Here is a 21,056-nt window from a genome sequence, read left to right as displayed (position 1 = left end):
GAATCCTCGTGATCGCGATAACGCGATCGTTCACAAGCTTTTCCGATTGCAGAATACGCGTCCATTAGCATTCACTCCAACTCAATTAAGCGTATTCGAAGTTCGACTGAAGCTCGATCAGATTTCGATCGCACGGTTAATTCGTCGCGCTGGTAACGCTACTTGTTCACCGTTAACTCGATTTTATGCCAGTTCTGAACGCGCGCTGTTTCGGTTTTCCTAGTCGATTTCACTCGCTTGTTCTCTGGGTCAGTGTCAGTTTCTGCTCGATTCGTTATTAGTTTCCGTCAAACTTTCGTCCAACTTTATCGGGGAATAATGTTTGGAGCGAGGGTTGAATAGGTTAACGAAACCGAGAGTCTGACTGTAAAACGGCCAGTTAAATCGTTTTCCATGTCGACACGAAGAATACAAGTTACGCCAGTCCTGCAGTATTTCTACAGTGAACTGATACAACATGTAAATTATTCTACAGAGAACAGAGAATCGGTGATATGAGTGGCATTGTGATTCTACCAATAAATCGAAAATGTAGAACGAAATTCTGTGAAACCATGTTTCACTTTTTAGAAATCTGAGTTTGCATTTCAGCCGAATGTAAAAATATGTCGAAGTACTGTTTTAGATAATTGAGAGATACATCAGTAAAAAAGAATCCTAGAAGTCTGACCACTGATATTATCTACTGCAAAATAGAAGTGTTTCCTTCTTTCCGTGTTTTTTTTCAAACGTCTCAAATTGTATAGATTTATACTTTACTGATGAGCTGATAATAAAACAACACGTTTATGCATTCCTTGACTAACTAATGTTCTGATGACTATGCTCAAACTATTTATCATGCGAGCAAGAGAAGTTCAAGCAGTCCAATCACTTCATCAGAACACACATCCACTGTAACCGCAGCCGAAACAAAAACCAGCTATCAGAAATTCTTCTGTACCACGTTCTCGACTTAATTCTTCATCAATTTTTCGCTCCTACGATTCTCAAATACCCTCTGCAATAAAACACGAAATTGAGCGTTTGAATACGACCTTCGCTAACGAAAAAATTCCTGGGATCACCTTATTCTCGATTTTTTAAATGGATTCTTTGTGCTGGTGCCAGTAAATGGGCCAGGATAATTCGCCAGTCTCCGAGTCCCTTCCGTCTCGTCGTCTAGAACGAGGAAAAACAAAAGGCGGATCGAACAGTGACTGTTCGTACTTCCAAGAGGAACGCGCGATCGTGTGACGTACGAGCAGGGGCTCGATATATCGACGATCGAAGATGCACCGAGTTCTCGACCCGAAGTCGACCGAACGGAACGAAAGTAGCGGAGGAACTATGGGGAAAGAAGAAAAAGGGGACAAAGACAAAAGAAAAGCGTAGAGTGACCCGAAGCGAATCAACGACCAACTTCCAAAGGGGTTGAAATAAAATCGAGAAGAAAATGGGCAAGCAGACGGGGACGATCGTGGTCCTGTGTTTCGGAATCGTTCGTCTCTCGAACTGCATACGTCCCAGTGCATACGAAAATTTGTCGTGTTTGTATGCGCAATTCCTTTGCAGTGCAAATAGACATGGTTACAGTTTGCATGGTCGCGGCAACAGATGTTCTAAGGTAATAAAATTGCATACACTTTTTTTCGTTCATTATTAATAGTTCTTGATGTTTATGTATTCATGGAAGATTTATGTGCAAAAAGGTGAAGAATGCGCACATGCAATATGCAATATGCAAATATATAGAATATTCAAAGTAGAGTAAAGGCCAAAATATTTAGTAGGTAAAATAAAGCTCCGTGTAGGTTTTATTTTTGTAGCTGTGCTCATAAAAATAATCAAAATATGAATTTGCATAAATATCCGCGGTCCAGATAACTGTAATGCATTTTCCAACTCTACTGAATATCGTGCTACTAGTTATTTTTACTTCCGCTTCTATTAACTGTATGAAGCTCAAGTAACTAACATGATATTTCTTTTAACAAGAAAGTCTCTTTCCTGGCATCTTTGAATGGAGTAATATCATAAGCATAAATAAAGCAGCATCTCCGATATTACAGACAAAGTGAAATGAATTACAGTTGTCTTTACCTTACAGTTTTCACATTGAACTTCCGTTTCGTATATCCATTTTATACCATGAAGCTTGTATTCCCTTTTATGCATCGTTCGCCCTTTGCGCCCACGAGGCTTACTCAAATAAATACGTATTCCAGAAAAAATACAAAACGAAACGTAAAGCTACACTTTTGCATGCCTTAATCCACTACGTCTGAATTAAAATTCAGGAAAAAGGCTTCTTTAATAAAATTGAAGCGCTCGTCCCGCCTACACATTGACTCAGTGCACACAGAGGCTGCGATATCCTTCACGCTCTGCTCGGGTTTCGTACGATTCCTTTAATTCGAAATTTATAGATCTCGTATATCTATTCGGTAAAAGCTACTACACCTTCTGCTCGTATCCTCTCGCAACCCATACTCACTGGCGCGGCTCCAAAACGCGAGTCTATCACATCGTAAATTATTTTGACGCGTCCCGGGAATTAAACGTAACGCAAAAGTATTACATTCGATATTGGAGTACCGCGGCCCGCGGACCTCGCGGGAATGCAGCTCGACCACGTTTTGCCTCTCCACTCGATCGATTCAAAATATTTATCCTGTACAAAATAACTGGTAGTGTTTTCGCGATATAGACCCATAGATCACTGACGAATTTATGGCGAGCGAGACTTTTCTGAGGTTAACTCGTGGTCATGGTGGACCGTTTTGGTTTGGTAAAAAATGCGAGTGACAATACAAAATGTATAGCTATGTATTTAGAAACGATGCACATATTTCTTTTTGCTTGTTATTTGCTGGTATTTTGCTTGTTGAATTTGTTTATTATTATTATATTATTCATTTAGTTATTTTGTCAGTATGAGTAAAGAAAATATTCATTAAGGCGAAACGGTTACTTTTTGCAGATTTTATTTTATTATTCTAAGAGAAATACGAAAAGGAAGAGAAATGTCATGAAGTCATTATCTAAGAGCAAAGTGTACGTCTATTTGGTGTATTTTAAAAATCAGGATTTTCAGAAGTGAAGCCTTATGTGTAATATCTGTGACTATAAAGGCAAACTACTTATGTCACAACTTTCAAAAAATTCGAGTTAACGCCTTAATTAGGATCTAAAATATAGTATTCACTTTTTCAGAAAAAAGGTAGAGCATTAAAAGAATATTTTCACTTAAAAGTAAGAATTTAAGACACAAATCCATTAAGCAGAACTGAGGTTGAAAACTTTAAACACCAGCATGTCGAAAACAGAAACATGTGATTTCGGTAATTTTGTGTTACAACCACACATATATAAAATTAATTTTGTTTTCGTGCCAGAAAAGAATAAATGAAATTACCGCGAGTGTCAGAATTTACTATACACTGATGCATAATTCCGACTTGGACACTGAGGTGATGGTTCGGTAAATCCAGCACGATGTTCTTGCAGAGAAGAATGCTGCACAGATGTAGAAACTGCAGCCTGTAGTACAGACTTTGTGCACGGAGACTATTTAGCGCAAAACGCGAATGCATCGGCCGTGAGACTCGGAGCATTTGCATAATTAGCAGAGATTTTGTCCGGCTCGTAATGAAGTTCACATTACAGACCGTGAATCTGGAGGGACATGTCGCGTGCAACCTACTAAATTATTTCACCAACCAAGCCAGCTGCTCGATACCAAGAATTCCTTTCCCTTCGTTAAAAACACCCTCCTATCGTGTACTTAGTTAAGACTTGCAATAAATCTCTTCTCAGTTACTGTATCACGCATGCACATTTTTCGATGAATAACGTAGATAAATATTTATCTTTATTTTATTAATCACTGAAAAGATGTGATGAACATTACATACTTCTTCGAAACGTTTGAATAAATTCAGCTGATTTCTTAGCAGCTTCTTAATGAAAATGAACAGGACACAGTAATTGCTAGTACTTCGACTTTGTAAGCGATTAAAAGAGTTCCTTCCTCCTTTCATCCCTCTTTCGTTACCAACACACCTTCCTTTTGTATCGAGACCGTTTTCCAGTGTCTAATGGCGTTCTCTCGAAGTCTCTTTTTATCGAACGAATCCTATCTCTCAAGGAAAAGCTTTTGGCTCAACGGCCGGACAGTGTTTCGATTTCACGCTTCACGGAAACACACCATTGCTTGTTTCTATTTGTTGCAGCCCCTATCGTTTTTATGTATGAGCAAATATCGGAGCGTGACCGTGAGAGCAGCAGGACATATCACATCGAGCTAATGGAATTGCTGGCTAGATTAATTCCTAAGCTCTAGTAGAATGTTGATAGCCAATATGAACTTATATGTATTGAACGTGAGGACTTTATCGAGCGACTCCTTTAAATATTGGCTCGTGAAATACGAAATGTTCAATAACGTCACAATTTACCTATAGAATAAAAAGAGATAGCATTTGCTTCTAAAATTTAATGTCATATTTGAACTGAAATAAACGTACAATTTTTTACCCTTAATAATATAGAATGTTTAACTAAATTCTTTTACTTTAGCGCAGGAATTATTAATACTTTCGCGGAATAAACGTGATTTTTCAAATTAGGTCATTTTCAAACTTCAAACTACAACTCCGTCTGAACAATTCATCAGAAGTTTGGGGCTTTCACTCCCCAGTATTATTCACTTCTCACTGTTCAGACTTGTGAAGACAGCTGCAATGGTCACGAAACACTGAGAAATTTCTTCTAAAAAGACACAATTTATACCCGAAATCCTCGATAATGAGATCTAAACACTTTCCTCCAAATAAAAAACCTATAAAATGTTCCCAAACATCCTCAAAAAATGTCCTCCTCCAGCGCAACACTAAAACTCACGCAAAACAATTATTCAAAACTCCCCAGAATGTGGACTCCCCCCTCGTTTACAAGACTCACCAGGAACAAGATTAAAACTAAAACAGCAGAAAAATTGGCTTGTCTCGATATTCTCTCCCGCGGTTAACTACCAGGCTCAAAGCACTAGTCTCGCAGGACGTGGAAACACTAATTAACGGTCACTCACGTTCCCGCGGAAAGAGTGCCTTAAACACGTATATACCTTCATTCAAACGTACGACGCTATAATTTCAGCCATAATTCAGCCGTATAACCGAGGCTTCGCGTACCATTCGAGTCTTTAAGCGAAGTGAAAATTGTCAGCGTTTAAAAGGTGGACATACATTTTCCGCGCGGCGGTCTCGTGTCCACTTAAAATCCACAGGATGAATTCAGCGAACGCGAAAAAGTAGAAGAGTCCGAAAAGCGTGAGACAGACGGAGATCTCGTCGAGGTCTGGGCTCTGGCAGTCGAGGGGCGAAAATGAAATTAAGAAACTACGGGGCGAGTCAGCTCGGTTGGCTGGCTGGCTGGTCTACGAAGCATATTACGTTTCCCCGCAAGAGGAGCTAGGTTACCGGCGTCGGTATCCTGGAACATGCTTGCCAGGATATATTGTAATAGCCGCGCGGGAACGTCCTTAAAAGTCGTTGAATTTACATCCAAGCGGAGCGGGGCGCCAAGTGCCGCGGAATAAAGCGCATCTTGCGCGCTGGCCAATTGTCCTCGGGTTATTCATTTTTCTCCCCCTCTGCAATCCTTTCCACCCATCTTTCGTTGAGGTCTTTGTCCTGGAATCAATCTACGGATCTGATGATTTGGAAAATAGTTTTGGAAGTATGGGATTGCTCTAGCGTCATATCTGAAATCAGTTGGAGACTTCTGAAGAATTGAAGCTCGTATATCAGTGATTGTGGGGAGAACTATAGAAGTCATATATTCTTAATTTCGAGATATTGATGTCTGAAATTTTGGTCCTAAACTCTGAGTTCTGGATTTGTGTCTTGTGTTCTCTGTTTTAAGAGAAAAATTCCTTTGATTTGAACTACTTTCGGTGAAAACAGAAATTTTATGTTGTACGCTTCAATTAAGGTTGGTCACCTTAAGGCGTTTAAAAATAAGCAACGTTTTTAGAAATTTTTTCAGAGGTAATCAGTGGATGAAAAATTTAGTCTTTTTGGGACAATATAATCGTAAGTATCAGCAATTTTAAAAAATTTTTTAAACGTAAAAATACTAATGTTAAAATACAGACTCAAGTTTTTCTTGAAAATATGAGTATCGTTTTAGCTTACAGACAGAAATATTAATAATCTAATAACTCTGAGTTTTTGGTTTGTATGTTATTCTGCAATAAATTCACGGAGTAAAATTTGTATGCGGAGAACTAGCCTTCGAAATGTCACAGTTAACGAATTATTGTAATTACTCTCGACACAACTGCCACTCGATTGATCATAGGACAACAATTGTAAATTAACGATTGGTAATCACTTCGTAGCCACACGAGGCACGCTTCATTCGCGAAATTAGCCACGTATACAGATCATGTTTCATCAATTCTACCCAATAAATGCGACGAGCGATCACGGTGCGATTGTCTGAGCGCATAATTTTGCTTTCATTAAGTAGAAGTACAGTACCAACCGAGATCGAAATGCATCACTTCACATTGTAGGCGCAATCCATTTATGACTGTTTTGTTTCACGTGATTACGATTTCCAAGTTGCTAATATGTTTTGCGTAGTTCTGATGGACGAGATCTATGAATAAATGGATGGATGTGAGAATAAGCGGATTTCACTGAGTATTTATAAACTATTACATGTTTGGAAATTTATTTGAATGCAACAAGGAACTCTTAAAGTGAGGAATGAAAAGCAGGAAATACACGTATTAGAATGTTTATCTTCAATACTGTATTTTTTCAGAAAACAGCTTTTAAGCAGCACAATTTTTACTCTAAACAAATACATGTAATATTTTAAATTGTTAATTTACTACATGTTAACATCAAAGAAAATAAAGAGCACATAGAAAAACAAATACCGAAAAATAACACTGTTTCCCCATACAGTATTTAATCACGAAAAATAAAAAAAATATACATACACCGTTTTTATGGAACCCAACGAGTACCTACCAATTCAAAAAATAGATAAATAGAAACAGTTTCACAGAACTTAAGTTGTATACCCAAAAAGAATGTTCAATTTATCTCTTTTATTTGATAAAAAAAATAAAGAACGAAGTACACGACGAATGTGACAGAGGACGTAGAAGATATAATTCAAATACAACGAAGCAGTGCTACATGCATTAAATTCTCTCTTACGACAATGCATTAAGGAAAAAAAAAAGATCTCATCTCTGTAAATTCATGAAATTTATACCCTTCCCCCCTAAAAGTGGAACGAAACAATCTCACCCATTAATCATTCGGTCACGTTTGATCGCGCTAACTTAAATATATCAAATGATAAACAATTTCGGGTGAATACATCCCGAAATTCCCGCATATTTCAACGCCTCTTGAAGGCTAAGCGAAAAATAAATCATTTAATAGCTGTATCATAATCGTCGCCTTTCAATATTTTCGTACGAATAATTTCCCAACAAATATGGAATTATTAGACACTGGAATCGAACAGTATCGGTCCAACAGCAATATACGTTAAACAGTTTACGCGATCACGTTTGACAATGATGAATGTCGATTTATCAGCACGATGCAGCCTCCAATTTTAGTCACAAATTTGTGCGAAAACAGGCACCAGATATCAGAAAGCGAGAGAGAGGGAGAGGCGTTTGAATTTACTGATACCGATTTATGAGCCTATTGTATCCATGAGCTCTCTTCCAAAATGCTATATTAATTCCACTATTTGTAAGACTTGTGCAATTATTTTTTTACATAACAGAAGAATAATTTTAACAAATTCATCAAAAATAAGTTCACCATGTCACAAAGTCAACTATTAGCATTTCGATACATGTAAGTGCTCGCAAAAAGTGCTCAAACATTTAATCAAAGTTTTCCTTTTCGATATCCTTTAAAATTCGCCTTCAAGTTTCCGTTTTTGAAAGCAGAGCCGATGAAAAGGATATCTCAAGTATTCTCTGTGTCGTACACCGTCAACTCAGCTCGAAGCTTTTGCCTTCGACATTTCTGTGGAAGTCACAGAGAACGAAAAGTACAATCAGAATTCCCACAAATGCTACAAGAGTACAAACGTGAACGTCCTTCTCAGCTGTTACGACAATTAAGAGAAAATTCTCGCAACTAAGTGACACCCCGTTGAAGTGAAATATCAGCGATAGTCGATTATGCCTGGAAATTGGGACCAATACGCGGAGAACCGAGTAGGTAGGAAATTTACAGTCGAGCAGATACGCAGATCGGGCACGCTTTCAAATCCCAGCGAAAGACGAGCAAGCTGAACAATAGGTAAATGCACTTCCACCAAGCATGGAACACTAAACCGTTGCCAAGCTATGCGACTCGGTGAATCGGGAGTCGTGAAACAGCCCAGCAGAGTGGAGTGGAAATGGAAAAGCTTGAAAACGAGGCACTCTCTACTGGTTCGGGAACTTTTCTTCCCCCTCTTGAAAAGAACGCGGAAGGCAAACGGACACGTTGCGAGAAAACTTCATAACGCGTGTACAGAACACGCTTGCCTCCTGCTTCGTTCGGTCTGATGGATTGTCTCGTTTGCATGGGTAATAGTGTAATTGGTATACTTATGTGCTTAGGGCAATCTAACGATAGATAAACATTATGAAGGGTTGGAGAAGCAAATTTGATGGGAGGCACGTTGCAAGTAGCAGAGGAGCTTGATTTTAGAAAACAAAGGGAATTGTGAAACACGAGATTTGGATCATTGTCTGTAATCTTTTATCATTACTTAGTGAACTGGTTTCAGAAATGGTTTCTGAGTTTCTTTTTTATATCTTGAAGGAACTTTAAAGTACAGTGCATTTATACTAAGATTATAAAACAAATATGACTAGAACATTAGTGATACTTGTAAATGTAATATACAGAGAAAGCACATTGAATTATAGGTATCTACTTCCAAAAAGAAAAAGCATAAAAGTAGTATTTTTGTTTAATTAATTCAGGACATAAAGAGGTAACGTAAAAATGTAAAGACATTGTTAAATGCTAAATAATAATAAGTCTGTTTTGGAAAATGTTTGAAGAACATCCCACGAATTTGAGGAATTTCGAACAATCCTTTTATTAAGAAATTTCTTATTTTTTCCGAACAACTCACATTTTAACAATTGTGGCAAGGTAAAAAACTGTACTTGCTATAGAATATTGTAAGTAATAATTTAGCTTACCACAGTACAAAGTAATGATTTAAAACTCAAACATCATGTACTCCTATTTCGAAACTGCTAAAAAAATAAAAACAACAACAGCTTTGAATTCTACACAATTTTAAACAATTACTTTTATATGCACTGATTGAACAAAAAGCCTCTGACTTTCGACAACTGTTAGCTGTGAAAGTGATAGGGTCAAGCACAGCAATATTTGCAGAGCGAAACGATCGATGCTGTTCATGTGTGGGTACTGTAAAAATACAACAAACTAAATAAAAACAGTCGGATTTTTCCTACCACGTAACACTGGAAACTGGTTTTATCACGCGTTATACGTAATTTACAATGAACGCTATTCATCTTGATTCATTCTAAAAGGAACTCCTTTGAAAAAGAACGCAAAACTATATCGCGGTTTCTTTTTGTTTGCCAACCATAGTGAATTATGGGCACGAGGGTACTGTTTCTCCACAAAGCGTGCATAGAAGTGCGTTTCCTCGCGGCACACGACCTCGTTTTTAATAATTAAACAAACAGCACGCGCGTAAAGTGGTGCGATAGAACGAATACGTAAACGTGACCGCACCGAGTAATTTTGCAACGTGCTACGAAATTCGCTACCGATGAAATTCTCACGCGGAACTTTAGCGGGGACCCAAACCCTGGGAAATTGACCAGGAAAATGCAAAAATTAGATTAAAAAAAATAAAACTGTTTCCCCGTGGAAATTCATCCAGTCACGCTTGAAAATAGTTACTAAATAACTAGATTAAAATATGAATGAACACCAAGTGCAAGCGTGTTACGTATGTACATAGGCCATCAACAACTGAAGATTACGGTAACAATTTTGTACAGTACACTGTAAAATAAAAGCAAAGCTGAGAGAACAATTCTCTGAATAATGAGTAATAAATAAACGTTTATTTATCAAGGATTCAAATGTAGAATAAAAGCACTCAATTTAGAATAATTATTTTCGATAAATATCTGCTTCATACAAGTTCAATAACGAGACCTAACCTTATGTAGAAGTAAAGAATCGATTCAGAAAATCTTCCTGGAGTGATTATTGGTAATACATGCTTTTCATTATAGTTACACGAGGTATCAGTAATAGTTGGATTATATTTTAAGGAGACAATATAGTATTAAGCTGAAATTATAAAGGAACCCTGATGCAATCTGAAATTCTTATAAAACACAATCTCTTAAGGTCCCCTATCGACTCACTGTCCTATATTCCATCCTATTTTCCACAATATCTCCGCAATTTATCTACCCCAGCATTCTTAATGACACCGTTAGCGTCCCGCAGGCGACCAAGATGCTACAACGAACGAGATTCAGCGGAAGCAGTCGGGCTAACGAAAGTCCGTATCCACGTCGAAAGAAAACGCAACGTTCCACCCTTCGAATTCCTCCCCGTGGTACGAACATGTACTTAGAATTCTTCCTTCCCTGCATTTCAACTCCCATTTTCACTCCTGGCTCGCCAGAACTGAGAGGTGTCCAGCCTCATTGAAAAAGATTTATACATAACACTCATTAAAAAATAAGTAGGTTAACTATTACCTCAAACATTGACCACATTTATGAAAATTATTCAGGTCACTGAAAGTACACGCGTGTTCCATCCACATCAATTCAACTCTGGATAGATTTCTGAAAAGCTGCTTTCAAAGCCGCCATGAGTATCCTTGTCACAACTGACTTGTTGAAATGTCAATGCACCAAATAAACAGCTTACCACGATGACATTTCTACGTTTCAAGAGTACTTACAGCAATTTCGAAAGCGAGCCTTCAGAAACCTATCCATTGGTTGTCCATAACTAGCGATGCGATAAATATCGAAGGTACACATGTCCAATACGCTGAACGACTTTTCTAAACACGATCGCAGGTTACTGTCGATTCTATTATTTTGCCAGCATACTGTGAAGGATGACAACATTTCAATCCGCTGTACAGAGCACAATTACGTCACAGGGTCAGTCATAATTCCCGCGAGCGCAATCGCGCCAATTATAATAAGGATTTACGGACGATTCCAGTGACTGCTGGACTATCGGTAAAGTGTCACCCGAAAGGCGCGAGAATCGCGTGGTGATTCTTCATTACTAGTCTCCGTTTCGTGCTATCCGCCCCCTTGACTCTCCCTCTCCTTCTCTCCCTCTTTCTCGAGCTAGCGAGATGTCCGATGGATTTACGAGGGTAATTACGTGCTTCCACCAGTGGCTATTCGTCGCTTCTTCTACGAACCGAGCGAACCACTCCCGTATTTTCATTATTCTTATTCTGTTCCCATTCACCGCCCGCGGCGTCTTCCCGACGAGTTTGCTCGAGTTTTTGGTCCGACTCCCGGAAGTATTTGGACGACCTCGTCGGATCGATGGATGGCTCGATACTTTTGCCACTGGCTGTATGTTACTTCTAAGAGGACACGACTCGATATATGTCGCCTCGGATTGAGAGAAATGGACGTCAAGTTCGCGGAGACTTTAGCTCGTGAGTGGAGTCGTTCATCTATTAGGGACGAGTGCGTCGATTGATACGTTTACGTCTAGTGGGGATTGAGACACTCCGAGACGGAGATAGGGTACTCCAATCTTTTGGTGTAGTAATTGTGGAGAAGTGATTTCATTTGCTTGATTAACCTTCGGCTGGTAGAATTTGACTAACATTAAGATGGGTTCAGGCTACATGTTATGAAGACCATATAGCACAGAGACGTCTTGAAAATATGTTAAAGATATTCAGTAAAATTTTAGAAAGTTAGTTTAGTTCAGAAACTAAATGACAATTTCTAATTAATCAGAATGAGATTAATTCAGATGGACACATAGGAAATTCATTTTCCTTTTACCGAATTATACAGAGGGCTTTTTGATACAACTATATAAATTCCTATGAACAAGCGTCCCAAGATCTTCTTCGAAATTTCTTGAAAAAGCAGGGGTTTAAAGAATCGACCATCTAACGTGCAAATTGAGTTTCCCAGACCAAAGGAAAGTACTTTGCATAATCATTTTCAGGAATCTCCGCAGAGCTCCGCTTCTCGAATAACCACTGATCATTATCCATTATTCATTCCCTAGTGGATCGTTATCGTTTAGTCCTTCGACCCGGAGAAATAAAAATCGCTAATTATAAGCTCTTGATTGATACGCTAATCGCAAACTTCTTGCATCCACCTTTCAACAGCAGGGAGAGCTCTGTATTCTATCGACTCAGATTCAACTGATCGCGAGAGTTCTCGGCCTTTCGACATGCGCTAAGGTGAACTTTGATTTTACTCAGCACGTGTTGCGTTTACTTAACTGGTATACGTCAGGACGTCAATAAGTAAATATAACAGAGAAGAATGTACTGCAACCGAAAGTAGAAAAGTAAATCCATGTTTCTACGTATACAATGTGCTACATGTGATAAAAGAAATTAAAAAAATTTTAAAAGAATTATTGATGAATAAACAGCGTGCCTACGACAAATAATTTGAGATGGAAATCTCAATGGATGCACTGCGACATTAAAAAATTGTTTAAAAAACAAGAAGTAGTATACGACAGATAATTAAAAGGAAATTCATAAAATCACATTTCCATATATGAAACGTGTGCTAACTACTTGATATAATCAGCGACAAGTATTACTATCTAATATATACAAATTTATAGTCATTTATGTAAACACTCGAGTGACATGCTTCGTATTTTACATCTTTTATCGAGAAACCTTTATAACGAAGTACATAAAAAACTGCTACAATACAAGAACACTGGCAAGTAATTGCGCGCGTATTATATCTTGATATAACATGCTTCGATGGATCTTGTCAGTGCCTGTAATATCTTATGAAAGAAATTTCTCTCGATTGACTAGCAGCGAGGAAGGTGAAACGAATGCAAAAGACTTTGTGCAAGAAACAAGCAAGCTCAATGGGTCTTTAATTAGCAGAATTATCAGAAAACACGTTATCGTTCCTAAAGACGAGTTTCCAAGTCTTCGAATAAACCTGCCTCTTTGAAAAATATTAAAGGCGACTCTCCCAATCTTTGACGTTCCTGAGCGTAATAAAGGTTCTTCGAAAATTCACATGAATTCGCATGGAAGCGCGAATGATAAATAGTGAAACACTAGAGAGTTGAACTAATTTGCAACAAGGTGTTGGTCACGAATTTGGAGTACATCACCTTGAGGCGACAGGTGTGTAAGCGAACGAGTATAATATTCACGGAAACGCTGAGACGTATACAGAGACTGCAACTTTAACTTCATTAAGTGATTATACTAATTGTATTTATAATTGCAGGCCAACGCGTTGAGATTTCGAGGAGAGAGAGGCAACAGCAAGTGGTTAAATAGACATCTGCATAGTATACGAAGTGTGTTGTACAAACAGAGTAAAAATAACACAGAAAACTGCTTTTCTGGAAAAGACGAAACTTAGGATCTTGTGACAGAAAGTAGTAGAATATATTTAGTCATGAGTACAAGCTCTGAAACTATAATCAATTGAAACCTCTCTTTTAATGTTAAAATAAAATACTAAAGTGTTGTGAAGTATTAATATTAGGAATGTCTAATAGGTATTCTAGTAGTTTTAGATGATTTCAATATGTTTTCCACAAATTCCGCGAGTCATGTTTTCTATTCCAAGGTATTACAGTCTCGATGAAGTAATCGTACACAATATTTTAATCATGCATGATAATTACGAAATTATATTGCTGACGCAGTATAGGATTATGCTATACGATAGGTGTAAGCGTTAAGTCACTGTCTATATTCACTCTAACTCAATACTTGCGTTATGCACCTTAAAATAACATTCTACATGAACACTCCCTTCGACGGAAAAAATGCATGAATTTCTAATGCTGTTATGTTTGAAGAATAGAAAAATCTAGAGTGGCTATTTCACCATTCGAAACGAGCAATGCTTGGATAATTACTTGCAAATGCTGCAAAATTTTCTCATTAAACAGAGCATCCATTCTGTTTCATCTGTTTTAAATCTCTAATATACAGACACTTTCTTCACTAATAAGACGCTTACTTTGCATGTGTTTATGGACTAGCATAACACGGAGTAAACAAACACGTAAAAATGTCAGATAAAGAAAATGTAGTGCAAGCGAAAGACTATTTGCTTCTTAAGACCTCTCAATTTAAAACAGAGAAGTACTAGCTATATTCTTCCTCAAATACCACTATCAAGAAAATTAGGTTTCAAGAATGTGTCTTGTAGGCGTGTACTTCTTGTATATAAAATCCACATATTATTTCAGAAATTACTGGCTTATCACCATCTGTGCCAATATTTATTTTTAAAAAAGTCTAACTTTTTAGACGTACTCAACACTTTAAAAAATAATAAATTATTTGGAAATTTAATGCTTTTACAAATTTAAATATTATTAACAAAGATTTAAATAATTAGAAGAAATATTATTAACGAAGATATAATAGATTGTGATATTTAAACATTTACTATGAACTTTCTTAAATTTCGAATATTATACATATCAGCGAAAAATCACAAATACACAATTACTAATGATAAAGTATTATCAATGCACGTTTCGTCGGTGTAAGATTAGTGTCCCAGTAACTGACCATGTCTCAGTGTAGATATAAACACTAATTTTATTTTTTTTGAGCTTGAATTCTAATGTAACTATTAAAAGAACAAAAATCAATATCATAAAATAGTGTCTTCAGTTACTGAGATGCAATTCAAGTATTTGACATTGTATAAAAATAGCTAAAAAGTTTGCCTAAGTACTGGGACATTTTCCTTAATCCTTCAACTCGTCTCGTGCTCGGCTCTTCAGTTGCATAAATGCACCTTTAGGCCTCATGCACACGAGCGATACTTTAACGTAGGATCTCATTGCGATCATATGTCTGCTTCGTAACTTGTAATTACGAAAATAAAAAAACACACATGGTCGAAATATCGCTGGTGTGCATTAACCCTTACATGGAAACCGCTGCAGATGATCGTTTTCTTGCAGCAACAAGGACAATTACCAACTTACAAACGCGTCAAGTTGTAGCAACAAACTCACGCAATAACAAAACAGGATCATTCTTCCAAAAATACTTAAACGCGCCGGCAAGCTGTCGCCTTCGTGCGTCTTCCCTCATTTCCCACAATCGTAAATTAGTAATTGTCCTAGCTGTAAAAAACCGCTCGTCTGCAGCGGGCCTAAGACCTCCTCCCAGCCCTACTACGCGAAATAATTCATCACTCACCCAAATAGTCAGCCCACGCCGCCGGTTGGCCCAGGAGTACCAGGAAAAAGATCGGCAGCATGATGACAGTAGCGGTGGCACGTCCTTCGATAGACAGGAACGCTTATCGTCTTGACATTCGGTGCACACCGTGCGCTGGTCAGTCAACGCGACACAGAGAACGACACATCACCCGCGGTTTGTCACTGACGCGCGGACCGAACGGAGGAAAACACTCGCGAGAGGCACGAGCCCGCAGCAGAGACCTGAGGAGTTACGCCGCGAGCGACATCTGCGAATTCGTCAAAGTCAGATCGCCGGCGTCGAGCTGCTCGCCGGTCCGTTTCCCCGCGGCACGCATATTACACCGAGACGAGACCCGATCCCCTGGCCTAATCGATCGCTGGACACGCGCCACGTGCGATTCTGTCTGTCACTTTATGCAAACGGGACGACTCCCTTGGCGAAGGATCACCGCGGCACACGATTTCAAATTAGCGCGCCGTTCCGCGCCCCCGCCGAGCACTAGTCACGCAGTCACGTGGCCTCGCGAGTAAGCGACGCTGTAACTTCACGCTTGTCGAGAAACTGCTATCCATCGTTCGATTGCATTAGAGTAGTCTCCTGTGACTGGTGAACGGATCCCAGCGACCGAGAGCGATTTTCTCTTCGTCGAGGACGATCCTCGACGAGGATCGAGGCTACACGAGTCCCACGCGCGATGTTTTCACGAGGAGATGCATGCTCGAGGCAACCTGTCGAATGACACTGCACCACGAGTGGTCGGTAAGGGTCACTTCCTCGCGTTACGTTTGCACGAGGATCGCGTGGCAGAGGACACTGTTCACGGTTCGATCACTAATGATTCAAGGAATCGATAGGTTGGAGCGGAGAGGGACCGAGAGAGAATGAGCGAGATGCTCCGCGTACGTTCGGTTCGACGTTCGGCGCGCGACTGACGGCCGGGACGATTTCAAACGGGGCGAAGCGTGACGTCAGAGGCGTACGCACCGCGCGCGCCGCGCTGGCCAATAGGAGGGCAGCTAGTGCCTCGGCGATCTTCGTCTGGCTTGGGAACTTCAACTTCGATGATCGTGACCTCGTGAATCTTGGCTAGAGAACGCGGGATGATTTGTGTGATTAGTGTTGCATTTTGCGTGACACTTAACCTTTTGTGGCTGCCTCCTGGACATGCTGGACGAGTCGTGATGTTTGTGAGGGAAGTGGACAGTGCACGCGTGAGTGGGTGTGTGTGGCTGAGAACTTCGATTTTCTTGATTTTCATCGGTGACTGTGAGTATGGTCTATGAAGATTATTATTCAATTTATGAATATTGTTATTGAATAATTTATTTCGAGGTTACTTTTGACATGACAAGTCATGAATTTTTACACATTTGTTTTGGGTGATTTTTTGGTTACATTTAGTGGTCTTTGGTGAGTTCTGTGCGAGATTAGGCTTTTGGCGCGAATGTGTAGCAAAATTTTGAATTTTCTTAATCCGTATTTATTTATTCTTTAGTACAATGAACATTTGTTATAATTGTTGAGTTCGAAATTGAATTAAAAATTGTGATGTGCAATTTCATTGATTTGGATTGATTCGTAGCTTTAAAAATTATGGGACCTGGAGTTGGAGCTTAAAATTATGTACATAATTCTTCCAAAGCAAATGTGTCTAATATCAATTAGAGATTATACATATAAAGTATTTTATAGATTGTTATACGCTCTTGAAACAGAATTATAATTTCATTTCATTACTTTATTGCATGAACAATAATTAGCTAAAATTTAATAAAATTTCGCAAAATTTTGTTTCCTTTTCAAACGTTTATAAAATTATGAAACATTTATGAATTTATGATAAAATAGAATTATGTAAACATAACTAAAATATTAACCCTTTCACTGCAATAAGCTTTATGTAATATGCACCTACATTTCAGGAGGGAATGAAAATTGGCAATAAGGTATCAAGAATTTGGGTACTCAAAAATATAATGGGGAAAATACCTGAAATTTTCCGAAGTAGTATTACAGGTTTTATAAACTCGATCAATATTTTTCATTTTCTTCGGGAAAGAAAAATTTTCGAAGTTCGAATTCCTCTATTACGCGATGAAACTTGCTGGAACTACCTTCGTGACCCCGTAAAGTGTAATAATCTTACGAAGGGATAGGCAGTCATATAAATTCCTGGATGTATCGTGATCTATGATGACGCTGATGTACCATCTGCTCCTCGCGAATCATGAGCTACACGATACAGTTTATACAGACAAATTAAACAGAAATGGACTCTTTTTATTATTCTGCATCGTTGCTTTTTATTATTCCAGTCTCTTAAATATTGTTCAAAAACGTTACGTTATTTCGTACGAACACTTATTTCTCCTGGAAATTAAGATAGAGGTTTCACAGATGTATTTCACTATCATTTTTATTTTAAAAATTGTAATTGACAATACAGGACAGATATATGCAATTTTTGGACTCGTATTATTATTATCGTAATCCTCGAAGAACAGAATTTCCGAGAACGAATTTCATATGTCAGTAAAATGTAATAATGAAGTGACAATCCGCTCAGATCCTCTGGCGCCATTAGGTCTTGCAATTTTCAAGACCGTCCTGACTAGAATTATCAAATAAAGTGTTCATTATAGTCAGAAATGTAATAGGACTGCTTCCAAATATTCTAATATCTGACACTTTCTGTCGCATACAACCCATTTCCTCCAGGAAGATAATATTCTCAATAATTCCATTGACTCATAGTCGGTATGGTGGAATTATTATAATCCCATTCATTTACTACCAGATATTCGCGCTCTATTTAAATCGAAACACTGTATAGTTCCTGGACTAGTGACTAATTTTTATAACGAAATAATAATCAACTACATAAATTCTATTACAACATTTGCACCACATCGGTCGAGGATTAATTTGCCATCTTTCTATTTTAACTTCTCATAGTACTGATTCAAACGAATGATTGCAAAGCAGGCAAATCAGAAGAACGTAAAATCCTGTCTCGGTACGGTAAAGTAAAATGAAAATAGCGTGCTGGCCCGCGTTTTGCAAAGCACCGCTTTGTATCATGAGATTTCTACAAGCTTCTGAACCTTACATGGTACACGATCGTAACTCCTTACGAGGTTTAAAGTCGTAAAGCTTAACGCCACCACGGGACGTGGTGTTTGCGCAGAGGAACGGTTGCTCAACGCGCGGTGTAGGGATGTAAGAAACGTCATAAAATTTTCGGTCGTAGTGTCAACCTTTATGTCGACGATATAGCGAAATCAGCGAACGTTTAACACGACGTTCCTCGTCAGGATTTATATTCTCTGATTGATTTTCTAAATCGATCGTGTCCGACGAAATTCAGTATAAAATATTTATGTGTCGCGCAGTCGCCAATTCTTTCTGACTCTTTGCTCGTTCTCCTTCCGGCGGAGAGATCAAAACAAAATTTATGTGTCTTTTCGACATCGTGAAGGATTTACGGGGATTGTATAAGATGTTTCGTAAAATGTGGCCTAAGGTTCAGGATCTGGAAAACGATTCCTGGGAAAGTATCCCCCTTTTCCCCTCATTCTTAGCGTTTTACATCTTTATATGATTATTCTTATTTTTATGAAGTGTATTTAAGCTAAATGTCTCTGATTGGGATGGTGAAAGGTATTGTATCATAAAACACTCAAGAATAGATTTTTGAATTATATTCTTCACTTTTACAAAATAAATACTTCATAGTTATTAATCTCGCGATATGGTACATATTTAGTTACCAGTTTCATCCACCATGTTTGTAACATCTATTGGAATAATTTGAAATTTAGCAATGTGAAGTGCAGTAAAATCCAAACTTCTGAATTCAGGCGATCTCGTTGTAAGTGGAAAACAAGAACTAAATGAGTATTGAATAACACCATCAACAATGTAATATTCATTGTCTTACACTTTACACAAATTCGGTTTTAATCGTTCATCGCTTTTCTCTCGTATGTGACTAGAGGGAATGAGATTCGTAACGTATTTCTGGTATAAATATCTGATCTAGTCATATCCTAATGTTCACAAGCGTTTAACATTCGCAGACAATAGTTTATATCGAAATCACACGCATAGGTGTACATATATGTATCTTTGGCAGAAAAGAATAAAATTGAAAAGCAATTTCTTGCACGATAGGCTAATATGAGAGATTCATATAGGAACGAATTTTTTCTTGTAGCTAAGTAGAGAGGGCCATGTGCATCGATATTTAAAAGCATCCTCCGTAAGAACTGTCCAAAAATATCCGAAGAGCCATCTGCTCGAGATATGGTAATTTTATTTATCCGGCTGGCCGAAGATGTACATTGCGGTACGACACAAAACCCGTGCACGTCGACGTACATACGTAAACTGCAGTTTATTTATGGGTAAACTGTTCATCCAGGTTGGGTATTTCTTTAAAGTATTATTAGATACATATCTCACGCGTATCTCAGTAGCTTAAATTAAACAGCATGCACACTCGCTACAAAAATTCTTCACATCTTCCTTAGAGTTCCAATTCATTTCTAATTACCTTTACTAAACTCCCATTCATCTACAAAAAGTGAAACTCATTCCACGAATTTCCATTTCCATTTTCATTTCAATTTTATACAATAATCTTTCCCACACATAAAATGATAATGACGTTTTCACAGCAGCGCTTTCGTTTAAACTTGTCGGAGCACAATTATACATTAATTAGACGAGTTAAAGAATTTATAACGAAATACACTTGTAATCAGTGATTTGGTGGCATTCCATTAGCATCAGGTGAATATTTCAGACGGATTCACGGAGCGAACCGGTAGAGTTTCAATTAAACTATGTAGCGCGATTGTTAATGGAAACGATTTGAAGTTCGCGACGTAAATCCCAGTAATTTTATTATACGTTTACCTCGGACGCTGATACATATGGCAATAACAGTAAATTCCGTCGCGTATTTACTCTGCTTCCGGTTACTATTTATCGCGGCGCATAAAGCAGGCTAAGCAGATTATTCGCCGCAACTTTGCCACCGAATCGTCCGAGGGGCCGAATTCATTCGAAAATACGTTGCTCCCGATCACGAAGAGATGTTAATACTCTTTCTGCCACCCCCGCGAGTCGAACCTGTCGATCGATCCGTGTACCCGTCGATTATTCCAGAAACCTCCTCGTTTGTACAATCGCCCGTTCGTGCTCGCCATCTGGCACGGTGTGTCAATTACAAAAAACAAACGAGACACGTAAATCATCGTTACCCGCGAGCAGCCTGGCGACGCTGAAGTTGCAACTCTCGCGGGGCTAACGTAAAAATGTCGCCTATCTATTTTGCCGGGTGTTGAATCGAACCATCATTGGCGTCGCGATCATTCTGTTTGGCGAACATTCTTTTTGCGGGATTATCGAAGCGAGCTAGGACGAATGGGCTTTAAAAAGCTTGAAAGGCAGGTGCGATTCTCGAATACAGCGGATAATGCTGGCTATTAACTCCTGACGATTTGTTTTGTCGAAATAAAATGGAGTCAAATAATAAATATAATGAAATAATCAAGTCCGATATT

General features: G+C 38.4%; 1 protein-coding gene across 1 annotated transcript in view; it reads right to left on the bottom strand.

The window, feature by feature from the left end:
- LOC143185865 (uncharacterized) overlaps nt 1-15,796 on the bottom strand; it is a 264,291-nt gene extending 248,495 nt beyond the window's left edge. Inside the window, exon 1 of the mRNA XM_076389155.1 lies at nt 15,481-15,796. Coding sequence (XP_076245270.1) covers nt 15,481-15,541 — 61 coding nt within the window. The 5' untranslated portion in view covers nt 15,542-15,796. The remainder of the gene's footprint in view (nt 1-15,480) is intronic.
- Nucleotides 15,797-21,056: the final 5,260 nt, after the last annotated feature.

This window comes from Calliopsis andreniformis, chromosome 12 (genome assembly GCF_051401765.1).
Source record: "Calliopsis andreniformis isolate RMS-2024a chromosome 12, iyCalAndr_principal, whole genome shotgun sequence".
Classification (NCBI taxonomy): domain Eukaryota; kingdom Metazoa; phylum Arthropoda; class Insecta; order Hymenoptera; family Andrenidae; genus Calliopsis; species Calliopsis andreniformis.
Note: the sequence above shows the minus strand (reverse complement) of the source record. Positions and strands in the feature narration are given on the sequence as shown.